The sequence below is a fragment of the Nansenia antarctica genome (assembly GCF_963989245.1).
Source record: "Nansenia antarctica genome assembly, chromosome: 1".
Lineage (NCBI taxonomy): Eukaryota > Metazoa > Chordata > Actinopteri > Argentiniformes > Microstomatidae > Nansenia > Nansenia antarctica.
In genome coordinates this window covers 57,265,055-57,277,955 of record NC_137674.1, presented here as the reverse complement: position 1 = coordinate 57,277,955, position 12,901 = coordinate 57,265,055, and the positions used below count along the sequence as shown (strand labels likewise).

General features: G+C 42.6%; 1 protein-coding gene across 2 annotated transcripts; it reads left to right on the top strand.

Annotated features, from left to right (window-relative positions):
* Positions 1-977: 977 nt before the first annotated feature.
* On the top strand, positions 978-11,147 carry napbb (N-ethylmaleimide-sensitive factor attachment protein, beta b; the record flags this gene model as incomplete). 2 transcript variants are annotated; one of them, XM_080546013.1, is made up of 11 exons in its annotated part: positions 978-1,075; positions 3,169-3,251; positions 3,702-3,818; positions 5,330-5,376; positions 6,987-7,064; positions 7,291-7,346; positions 7,431-7,515; positions 7,652-7,756; positions 7,870-7,938; positions 8,023-8,073; positions 9,434-11,147. In XM_080546013.1, the coding sequence occupies 11 exons, from the start codon at positions 978-980 to the stop codon at positions 9,533-9,535; spliced, it is 891 nt and encodes a 296-aa protein (XP_080402139.1). In that variant the 3' UTR covers positions 9,536-11,147. The 2 variants fall into 2 exon arrangements, with proteins under 2 accessions (XP_080402139.1, XP_080402140.1); XM_080546014.1 differs by lacking the exon at positions 5,330-5,376 and having other exon boundaries at positions 1,052-1,075.
* Positions 11,148-12,901: the final 1,754 nt, after the last annotated feature.

Here is a 12,901-nt window from a genome sequence, read left to right as displayed (position 1 = left end):
TTTCTACCGCCACCAGCCTCCCCTGCAGGTACAGTAAGATAAGGTACATGTGTGATCCCTGTGCACTGTGCAGTGGGTCAACATGGGCATGGCTCCAGACAGGGTAGAGAATTACAGTATCTATCAAAGCCTTCTATACTTTAGATATGGGAATAGTAACTCTGTTCCATGTAATCAACTTAAAACCAAACAATGGAACTAACGTTGAACAAGTGGGCTAACGGTATGTAGGAACAGCAGGTCTGAGTACAGAAGCAAGATACAGGCGAGAGAATGAGGAGGACCGACTATGCACAGAGAGGTGTGTTCATGGTCTGATTATTCTCTGTGTGTTAGTGCCACCTGCTGCTACTCAATGATGGAGCACACTGAGGATATAAAAACAGAATCGTGTATGTTGAGGCTTTGATAACAAGTAACTAATTTTGTTATTATTTTTGTATAATTATTAATCCATTTTGTATGGTTTGTATTAAACCAATCTCTATGTATATAGTGCGGCCAAAGATCAGTCATTAAGTATAAAAATATTTATTGATTATTTCGTGTGGTGATGGAAGGATTTATGGATGTTGATGGATCGAGCCATCTATAATTTCTGATATTAATATATACATTTTAAAATACATAATTGTATAGCTTCAATTAACTCGCAGTCACATTTCACGATTTCATGAGGAGATGTCATTAGGACATGACATTTGGCAATTAAATCATGTATTTGTGAAGGTATGAAATATTACGTAATAGGGCCTTTAAATTATTTGTTGTTTTTCTGGGATTTGTAGTTTACAGGCTCCTAATACAAGGTACTTTGTCTACAGAGGCACTCCAAGTCCCATGATCAAAGCGACGGGTGAGAGAGAGCACGCCTACACTGGAGAAAACCACCGACTAGCGAATCCGTCATTACCAAGATCCTATGCGGTTAGTCTCATCCGACTCTTAGCCCGCATTTGCACTATTATACAAAGAACATGGACAACTCTGGCAAAGAAAAGGAAGCGATCCAGCTCATGGCTGATGCTGACAAGAAAGTGAAGTCTTCCGGCTCGTTCTTGGGAGGGATGTTTGGGTAAGAATACTGCAGCGAGAACGAGAACACACGGTCCAGTACTAGCCGACTAGCTACACTACCTGGCTGTAGCTCGTCGTCAGCATGCACACGCATAGGACACAGGGCTAACAAGTCAACTAATCCACAAGCCAGGACAATCATTTTTGATTTGGGGAGCAATGTATTGAATCTCACAATCTTTTTTTCCCGCTTATTCTTTGAGATCAGTGTATGACACTGTCATTGACAGCAGCATCAGATACTACTAGCTAGCCTCCTCCATTGTGGCTGGTAGCGAACATGGATGTAAACAACTAGCTACTGTAGGTCACGACTGTCTTGTCCTGGCCTAGGTCCATATGCCTTATCGTATATAGATAGACTGTCTTGTCCTGGCCTGGGTCCATATGCCTTATCGTATATAGAGATGGTACGAGCTAGCGACCTCATACATCTTCTATGCACGCCCAGGCAGTTTGTCAACGGGACAGTCAGATTTATTCATTCATGAAATTGTTGCAATGGGGTTAGGGGCAATGAAGCACTATGTATTGCATTAGTTTCACCTGTAAGAGGAAGCTTTAGGCATCTTTATAGCAAAAAACGAGCAAGATTGAACCCAGTCAACATTTCTGTGTAAAGCCCTGGGGATGCACCTCCATTATAGCCATGTGCGTGTATGCACCTAACCCTAACCCTAAAAAGGCTTTTTTTTATTTTTTTTATTTTATTATTATAGTTAGTGACATCATTGAAGCCAAGCAATTGGTTATGCAAGTATGACCAACATATGTCAGTGGAGTTAGTGTAACTGCAAATTGTAGTCCACTGCAATGCAGGTCAGTCAGGTTACAGCCCCTTGGCGTATCTGCCAGGAGGCAAGGCAACCCTCAATTGGCTCCCTGCAGTGCCTTGTCTCATATACTGTACACCACTGTCAGTGAATGAAGAGTCCCCCATACACTACATACACAGATTGCTGAAAATATGAACTCTGTGACCACTTGAGCTTCAATGTCCCCATGTATGTCATGGACAGTAGGCTACATTTCATAGGGTGGATGCACTGATCATACGCATTCAGTCCTGGGTTTCAGGGTGTCTTCTAGGCACAGTGACAACTCCCCTGAGGGGAAAGCTGTGGAGAGGTAGGTCTAGGTGTAAGTGTGCCTTCATTTATATATGGCCTCGGGGCAAAGCCTGTCAACTGTGCCGCACCAGTGCCAAAGCCATTAAAGTGTTGTATGTGAAATAGATTGTGAAGGTTTGAGATACAGTAGACCTGTGTGTGTATGAGAGAGACACTCTCCCTGCTTTGACAACAACTACTAGGCCACATAAAAACCTAGAAAGACAGTCAACTGAAACATCTGTCAGGCAGCTGCAGGAAGCCAGATTTCCTAGTATCTAGCCTAATAAGGATCTGCTTGACCTCTAAGCTACACTCAGGTCTACAGCTTTAGTCACCGTGATCATGGCGTTCATGCCAAAGCTGGCAGGTATGTTTTTGATGGATAAATAGAAGCAGCCCTTTTAACAGACAGAGAATCTTGATTTTTCTTTCTAGACGGGAGGCTTAATATCTCTTGTATGCTATTATGACACTTTCATGTTAACTGTTAATTGATGATGGAGTAAGCTTTCGCGAAAACAAAAACCCTGCTTTATCAGAGCAGCCATGTGGCTTTTGCTCTGGTATATTCATCCTAGAAGCACCGTCAGAGAGATTTCTGAATAGCTAATTAACAGCAGTGTACAGTGTGTCCTATTTATGTGAGTGATTTCGCAGCATCCTGTCCCAAATTGAGCCCTGGTAGGCAATGTCTCTGGAAAATGGGAGGGGGGGGTCACCCCTCGTTGTAGATCAGAGTGTCTGTCAGATACGTTGATGTGAGTGATGTTACTTCCGTGAGCTTCGTTAGATGAATGCAAAGCACTCACTGTTCTTTTTTTAGACTCCACGTTTAGAAGTTTTGAACGTTATACCTTGATGCCTCGATAAAAAAAACATGATACACCGGTGTTTTTGCTCTCTGTTCATTTGGTGTGAAAAACAGAACGATGACGTTTACTTAATCATTTATTGACAACCATGTTTTTTTGTCTTCCAGCGGTGGACCTGGTAAAGTGGAGGAGGCCTGTGAGATGTACGCCAGGGCAGCCAACATGTTTAAGATGGCCAAGAACTGGGGCGGTGCGTTCCTGCTTACTCTCACACCGTCGAGGATAAACGCATGTCATTTACTTCCCACTTGAAAGACTGTGCAAGTAGGGTGTGCTGCCCTCTTCTGGCGGGAGTCATTGTGGTTTGCGTTTTTCTAGCTGTGTGAACTAATTGAACTATTAGAGTGTGCCATGAGAGTGCAATGAATATGCTTTATATGTTGAGGTTGAATTTAGGTGTGTGTGTGTGTGTGTGTGTGTGTGTGTGTGTGTCTCTCTCTCTCTCTCTCTCTCTCTCTCTCTCTCTCTCTCTCTCTCTCTCTCTCTCTCTCTCTCTCTCTCTCTCTCTCTCTCTCTCTCTCTCTCTCTCTCTCTCTCTCTCTCTCTCTCTCTCTCTCTCTCTCTCTCTCTCTCTCTCTCTCTCTCTCTCTCTCTCTCTCTCTCTCTCTCTCTCTCTCTCTCTCTCTCTCTCTCTCTCTAGCTGCTGGTAATGCGTTCTGTCAGGCGGCCCGTCTCCATATGCAGCTCCAGAACAAACACGACTCGGCCACCAGCTTTATCGACGCTGGAAACGCTTTCAAGAAGGCCGACCCCAACGGTGAGACGGGCCGGTATTGTTTAGTCTGTATTGTTTGGTTCCCAGGACTCATAGTCTCTAGTAGTCAGTAGTCAGAGGATTCATAGGGTAGTGGTGGCCTTGGGGGATAGTGAGTTGGACTGGTGATCAGAAGGTCATGAGTTCAAATCCCTCCTGGGAACACCACCACTAGTGTGCACTTGAGTAAGGCACTTAGCCCTAAGTGACTCCAGGGAGACTGTCCCCGGAATCTCAGTTGTAAGTCGCTTTGGATAAATGGTTAAAATGTAAATGTAAGGTTCACACATCCAGTCGTGAACGGAGGCTCTGGAAGTGGTGGTAGCTCTACAGGGACACTTTTTCAGCTCACTGTGATGAGTTCCAGTTCCAGTGATTTCCCTCAGAACCACACCTCTCCTGCCTGCTGGTATTGCAGATATCAGGCCACACTGACATCTTTAGCAGGGCTGGGTATCGACCACTGATTTCCCAAAACGATTCGATTCCGATTCACAGCTCCCGATTCACGATTCGATTCGATTCGATTCCGATTCGATCTAGTTACAATATACATTTTTTGCTTGAATATGAAAGAGATTCTCCGAACTAATGCTATAAATGGTTCAAGGAACCCTATAACATGTAGCATTGTTAAACATATCAATGAATTGACTCCAAAGCAGTTACATGAATGTACTTTTTATTTACATATGACTTTGCTTTTGTCCAGCTCATCTCTATCGTCACATTTTTTAAATCCCAGACATCTGACTTTAAGCCTGGTGGTGACTTGAGTGTCCCTGCCATCGCCATGTTTTTAGATTTTAGTGTTGAGACCTCACGTTGCGTGAGATATGATACATTCTTGTAGCGCGAGATCTGGCCACGAGATCTCGTTGCGGGTTGAATCTGCAAGCAAAAAAAAAAAAAGAAAGAAAAAAAAACGATCTCGGGATTTATGAATCGATAATCGCTAATTTAATGAAGATCGATTCAGAATCGGGAAATCGATTTTTTGAACCCAGCCCTAATCTTTAGCATACAACATGTGGGCCAACTAGCTTTTAGGCCTATCCTCGATTATGTGCTAGCATGCTGGTGGTGATGAAAGTTGTTGTTGACAAATTGACCTGCAATATTAATTAAATTGTGTCGAGTTGCTCTCAGGCGCTCTCTCCTCTCTGCTGTGGTTATCAACTCTTGAGCAGTGGGGACCTGTAGGGTAGTATGGGTTAGATAGGTAATACTGTATACCCAGATTATACTGTATACTCAGATTATACTGTAGATCACAAGGGAAAATTACATAGGATAATGGAACTTTTGTCTTAACCCTAAAGCACATTTACTCAAATTGTCTTTACAATTATACTAAGATGTATCAGGGTTTGATACTATAACTATACCATTAACTATAACTATAACTAACCATACTGTATCTGGAGATGAGAAGTCTGTACCTAACACGTCTATCATCGTCATCATCCTGTCAGTCTAACGCTTTCCTCCTCTTCCCTTACTGCTGCCGATAGAGGCTATCAAGTGCTTAAACGCAGCCATCGATATATACACAGACATGGTAAGACGCTCATAGACCGGCAGCTTCTATCATCTATGCAGTGTTCTTCAGTAGTCATAACTGTACGGTCCATGGGCATCATCTTCTGTGTTTGTCATGTCATCTCAAAGTAGGGCTGTCCCTAACGACTATTTTTCTAACGATTAATTCTAGCGATTATTTTTTCGGTTAGTCGATTACTCTAACGACTAAATAAACGATTAGTCTACCGATTATTTTTTTTTGCTGTTCGATTAATGTGTCACTTAATTTTCCCCAAATAAATGTCAAAAACTTCTCTTATTAACATTTCCGTATTTTATTCAATTATTCTTATATATTCAAATATATAAATTAGGCTTCTGCACTGCAGGGCAATATTCCACAACAAAAAATATCCTCTCTTTCTTACAGTCCAACATAAAATATAATATTATAAAATATAAAAGTTAACTTCAAATAAAAGGAAAAGTGCAAGTAATGCAGTAGGCAAGTTCAAGTCATTTTCAGGAGGAATACAAAAATAAATACCAACATAAAATCCTCTAATTAGTGCAATTCGAGTAAAATTCTAACCGGAATACTATACCTCTCAGTAACAATAACGATCTCAATAACAATATAACATTCTCCCCCTCCCACGCTCCTCTCTCTCCCCCCCTCCTCTCTCCCCCCGCCTGCCTCCTGGTTATTATTATTATTATAGGTCAGTGTGGGGCGGGCGCGTCGCGAGAGACAGTTAGGAGGTCAACAAGTTACAGTATCTTAGCTGTTCATAATGATGGCATGTCTAAAGAAAAACGACAGAAAATCACAATACTTGAGAGTAGGGATGCACCGAATGATCGGCCAGGTTCAGAGGGATAAGCCTTAACCGCGCCATTGATGTGCGACTGTGTCGGAGATCTCCGGTCGATAAAAGCTCGCATGATTATACTACTATCTAGTATACTAGTATACATACTATCGCATGTGCGGAGTCCATACTCCACCCACTTTAAAGCACAGTCGGAGTTCGGCCATTCCGTGTTCCGTGTGAATGTTCGCCAATGTGAGACGATAATTTTTTATGACGCGATCAAACAGTGCAAGCAACCCATGCTGTTCTGTAAATGAGACGAGCATTGAGTGATGACTACCTACTGCCAAGTAATATAATTATAGCAAACATGCCGGCAGTTTGGTATCTGTTCTCTGACTCTGAAAGACAACAAGAGGCACATTCTGATATTATAGACTTTCGGTTTCGTTTTCGCGTCTTCAAAATAAAAGCGCGAGTTAAGCGTTGTTGAAAATCAATGACACGCCGCTCGTAACTGGTCGCAGCCATGTTGTTTATTTGCGACGCACATTACGCAAGTCGACGTATTGACGTAGTCGATTACGTCGACGCGTCGTCCCAGCCCTAAATGGCAGTTTGTTTACATGGTCAGGATAATTCTACCAGTGGGTGAGAACTGAATCTCTTCTGATAATGTGTTCACCAGCAGTGAAACTCAGGATATAGAGTGTATGTAGCCGCTACTGTACTCCACCATCTGGCCCGTAGATTAATCCATTATTAACTGGATTGGCTCCTCTTGTTTAAACCCAATTAGTAATGATTCTTCTTCTGTTTTGACCTCCTCCAGGGAAGGTTCACCATCGCAGCCAAACACCACATCACCATCGCAGAGATCTACGAGTCAGAGATGGTGGATATTGAAAAGGTGTGTGTGTGTGTGTGTGTGTGTGTGTGTGCGCTCGCGTGTGTGTGCCTGCGTGGGTTTGTAAGTTTCATCTCTTCATTGGTTAAATTATTGCAATACTATCATTTCGATTTTTATTGTAAATGCACCCGGTACTAATGTGACTTAGGTAAAAGTTACAGAAATAGAATACTATGATTTTGAACTTTTTAATCAGTTATAACATCCTGTGTCTGTGTTCTATTAGGCGATCGCCCACTATGAGCAGGCAGCAGACTACTACAAAGGAGAGGAGTCTAACAGGTTGGTGTTATTAACTATGGTCATCGTGATTTGGTGCTGAACTCTACACACACACATATCTGACATTCTCGTCCTCTGACACAGCTCTGCGAACAAATGTCTGCTGAAGGTGGGATCCTACAGTGCTCAGCTGGAGCAGTACCAGAAGGCCATCGAGATCTACGAGCAGGTGTGTGTGTGTGTGTGCGTGCACCTGTGTGCGCATGCTATCTTGCGTTTTGTATTTGTCCAAGATATCTCACTGACATCGTTGTACAGTCAACGGACAATGCTCTAAAACGTGTCCTTGTTTGGGTGTTGTCCAGGTTGGCGCTAGCACCATGGACAACCCCTTGCTGAAATACAGCGCCAAAGAGTACTTCTTCAAAGCCTCCCTATGCCACTTTATCGTGGACGAGCTGAACGCTAAGGTGAGTTCCACACATCTCTAAACCAAACAATGCAGTCCCAGTTGTTTGTGATGACAACCGTGCGGTAGTTTTGACGTGTAGTTAAACGATGTTCACTCCGGCCATGTCTGCAGCTGGCGGTCGAGAAGTACGAAGAGATGTTCCCCGCCTTCTCGGACTCCAGAGAGTGCAAGCTGTTGAAGGTACGGTTAATGGTCGCCGAATGAATCTTCTGTTTGTTAAATGTCTTGTTACCGTCACCGACCGTTACTGCCTCTGTTTCGCAGAAACTCCTGGAGGCTCATGAGGAACAGAGCTGTGAAGCTTTCACAGAGGCGGTGAGTCTCCATGTCTACCTATGTACAGTTGCAATCAAAATTATTCAACCCTCATTGCACATTAGGTTTGTCAAAATATACAATTTCTCAGTTGTTTGCAATAAACAATTGACACAACAACTGTTGAGTAGTTCAATTAAACTAATACTACAAGGGTTTTTATCCAAATTCAACACAAAATGCTAATGAGACTACTGCAGTCTAAAAATTATTCAACCCCTTCATGACAAGCATCTTCAGTACTTCGTAGAGCACCCTTTTGCTGTTATGACCTGCTGCAAACGTGATGCATAGCCAGACACCAGCTTCTGACAGCGTTCCTGAGGAATCTTGGCTCATTCCTCATGGGCAATGGCCTCCAGTTCAGTAACATTCTTAGGTTTGCGTTTTGCAACTGCCTTCAAATCCCACCAGAGATTTTCTATGGGGTTCAAGTCAGGCGACTGTGACGGCCACTCTAGATTCTTTCATTTCTTCTTCTGAAACCAAGCCTTGGTGGACTTTGAGGTATGCTTGGGATCATTGTCCTGTTGGAAGGACCCCTCCACAATGTGCCCTCCACACGCTGCAGGTTTCCAGTGCCAGTGCCAGAGGCAGCAAAGCAGCTCCAGAGCATCCCTGAGCCACCGCCATGCTTCACTATAGGCAGCAGGGTGTTCTTTGCTTCATTCTTCTTCTCCAGACATACCGCTGATCCATAGGCCTGAAAAGTTCCAGGTTTTGTTTCATCGCTCCACAGAACAGAATTCCCAAACTTCTGTGTCTTATTTATATGGTTGAGCATATTGGAGCCAATTTTTCTTGTGCACCTCAGGAATCTGATGGCAGCCTCTGATAGCTTCCTCTTTCTGCCACGTCTAGGTAGTGTAGTCACTGTTCCTTGAACTTTGAACATGCAAACTATGCTTCCAACTGTCTCTGTAGGAACATTCAGTACCTTTGCTATCTTTTTGTTTCCTTTTTGTGTCCTTGTTTGTGTTTTGGATAAAAACCATGGTAATATTAGTTTTATTTAAACTGTTCTTGTCTACTTTGTTTATTGCAAACAGCTGAAAAATGTTACATTTAGCTAATAAGCCTAATATGCAATGGGGGTTGAATAATTTTGATTGCAACTGTATGTCTCTATGATACCCCTATTGCAGCCTAGGGTCTCAAACTGGATCTGAAATTTGAATGTAATTATTTTTTTAAAGTTTCAAATAAGGCTTTATATTATATATTTACTAATAGTTACCTCATTGTATGTCTTTAATTATAGTAATAAACAGGTTATTAGACTTAAATAATAACTCATATCTCTCTCTCTCCCCCCCCCTTCCTTCCTTCCTTCCTTCCTTCCTTCCTTCCTCCCTCTCAGGTGAAGGAGTTTGACTCCATCTCCCGCTTGGACCAGTGGCACACCACCATGCTGTTGCGCATCAAGAAGACCATCCAAGGTGATGAGGGGGACCTGAAGTGAGGCTACACCCGGGAGGGACACACCCCAGCGGAGGAACTCATCCCGGCATGCCTCCCCTCTCCGCCACCACCCTCACTCGTCATGTATTGTTTTTGTGCAATGACTCATCCCAGGTTCTCCAAACAGTACGCCCAGTTAGAACTGCTGCCATGTTCATAGAGCATCTGTAGAAGAGTAAACTCTGTCATTCCCAATGTTCAATTGAATTATATCCTATGAAGTTGTGTCTGTGCTCTTGTATTGACATCTCCAAACTGAGTTAGGATGTTGTTGATCCTCAGTTACACACCTCTTTTTGGAGGAATGTGTTTCTTCCCTTTTTAGTTCTGAGTAACCCAGGAGATTTCTGAGAAGTGAAAGGTGTAGATGTGTTCCACTAGGCATAACCACAATGTTAGTATTGAGAGCCAGAACTGCATGATTTGTACAGTTGTAATTACTCTATAGGCTGAGCAGATGTGACTTCTTTTTATCTAGAATTTAGTATTTGAATATATATTTAAAGATTTATTTTATTTATTATTACACACATTTTTATTTATGAACTCAGATTATGAGATTTCTATTCACGACTGGGAAATATATTTTCAGGTGAAAGGGAAACAATCATACCATGATTTATATATCAACAATATGTCTTATACAAAGTTATTCCAGCCTGGAAATGACAATGAGATGCTCTGCCTGTTCATATCCGATACGCACTACAGTAAAAAAGCAAGGCTATTCTTGTTAAGACGGCAATTGATGTTAAATTGAGACTGTTACCATAATTCAGACATGGTTCAAAGGCATATCGGAATTGTGATTTCCTAATTATCTTAACTATTATTTATTATTCTGTGTTATTTATAGGGGTGATCTACAGTGTTGGTGAAGCTACTCTGAAAATGTATGAAACTAAATGACCTATTACTTTACAAGGAGAGAATGATACTAAAGCCAGGGAAATATAGTTTGTCAAACAAAGGCTACTGCAAAGAACAGGTGAGGTGGTACAAATACTGGGCAGAGACAGGAAGCCGTGAGGGAAGTAATAGTGTGAACATTTGAAGTTCAAAGGCCGTAACAGTTACATTTGTTATTTATTATATTTCCTTTGTTTTATTCTGACAATAGCTCAGTATACCGCTACATGGCAAAAAGTAAATAGCTAATGATAACGCTACTAAGATTTGAATTTAGTTTAACTACTACCGAGCTACTGAAAAATGTAGTTAAACTAATAGTTGAGCTAACACTGTCTACAGATGTCATCTTTAAACGTTGTTTGGTTTTCTCTGCCAGTGTGAGGTGAGCTTCGAAGTCTGCCTGTACAAATGCATTTTTGAATGCAAAGAAAAGTTCATCTCTTCTGTCAGAGCAGTTCTACTTCCAACCGTCAGCCTGTTTTGTCAGTGAGCTCCATCTTGATGTGCTATGTGTCGTGTTGTGAATTTAATCATTGTGAAGGTGAACTGTGGCGCACCTTCCACTATAGTAGGGCTACTATCAGAGCATGTCATTGTGTGTAATTCATAGGGTCGTGCAACATTTACTAGTGCGTATACGACTACACCAAGGTTTTTACAAGGCCTTCCAGTCACAGGGGGCAATCAACGTGCATTTCAAACTTATCTCATTCAGACAGAATAGTGTTGTTTTCTTTGGTTTCTGTCTGCAAATGGACTGTAATAAAGTCATATCTATCATGATGTCTCTGGTGTATTCTGCCATGTCTCAGATGTGAGGGATGTTGGTGCAATTAATTAATGACAGTTAGTTTGACTTTTTATTATATATTAGCAAATATTCCAGGAAATAACTGCAATTTACAATATCATTTCAATAATGATAATTTGAAAGTCAGCAGACATTTCTTATATTAATACTGTGTAAAGCATTGTGTCTCAAGGATGTGCAACATAGCTGTTATCTACTGAGAGTATAGGACTAGACGAGTAAACACACATTGCCCACAGGTCATGAGTTTGAATGTTAAGTCACTGTGGTTGCATCGCCAAAGAAAAGGACATATTACACACAATAACGCACACACAGCTCTGGCTGTAGGCTAACACTGCACAGGTTGCTTTCGATGGCCATGTATGCTTTAATTTGAAGAGTAAAGTATTCAAGAAAAGACTAAAAAGGAGAAGTTAAATTACTGAGATAAAATGATATAAAGAAATTGATAACTAATAGCGGTTCATTTCCAATGTACAACGTCAAAAACCTGCCTCAGCCAGGTCAAAGACAGACAGAGAATGACAAACGAAAATGGATTAAAAAAGGCTTTGCTACACTACAACATCTTCAGTGGAGACTTCCATTACTTCCACGACTGCAGCATCCTCGGCTGTGCTGGGGTGTCCACCAGTGAGGATAGTGGGTGTCTGTTCCTCATCTGTCCCCATTTCTGATGCCTGTGCTGTAACACACTCCTCTTCAGAGACACAAGCGCTCTCTGCTAATGCCTCAACATCAGAATCCACAATGGTCGTCTCTGAAGCCGGCCCAGCCACTGACACCGGAGCCAAAATGGTTTGCGAGACCGCAGTTTCCAACACGGAAGCAGTTGAAACAGCGGAGGTGTCCAAAACTGGGGTCAATATAGCCCCGGAGACGGTGACAGGGACAGATAGAGTTACAGGGCCAGAGATAGAGGAGGAGGAGGAGACAGGGATGGAGTGAGCCATAGAAACAGGGATGGAGAAGGGGACAGAGACGGTGGACCCGTCCAGGGTGATGACACTTAACCCTGTACTGTCAGTGGTGACAATGGGCTGCAGCTGGGTCCCTGCAGAGACTTCTGTTTGGATGACTGTGAAGCCCTCCAGGGAGGTGTGGCTGACCAGGGCAATGGTGCCGGGGCCGCCCCAGTCTCCATGGAGGGTGATGTGCTCAGCCGGCATCATCACAGACCCGTCTTGGGCCTTGCCTCCACCCCCACTCTGCTCTCCAGCCCCGGTCCTCTGTTGTTTAACCTTGGGCGAGGATTTGGGCTTCTTGGCACCCTCCATGTTGTCCTTGAGAACCACCAGGTAGTTCTTCCAGGGAGTGTCTTTGTCGTGAGTCTGTGGGTGACAAGAGTAGGTCTTACAGAATTACACTTTTCTTTTTTCTACCAGTGACTAAGTCAGACGTGTTAATAATGTCCCCACGAAGAAAATATCATAAAGTACAAGGACACAAGTGAAGTTAGAAACACTAATATCAGTTAATATCACATTAAGGTCATGGAGTGGCCTAGCCAGTCTCCGGACCTCAATCCTATAGAAAATCTGTGAGGGAGCTGAAGCTTTGAGTTGCTAAGCGCCAGCCTCGAAACCTTAAGGATTTGGAGAGGATCTGTAAAGAGGACTGGACCAAAATCTCTCCTGAAAT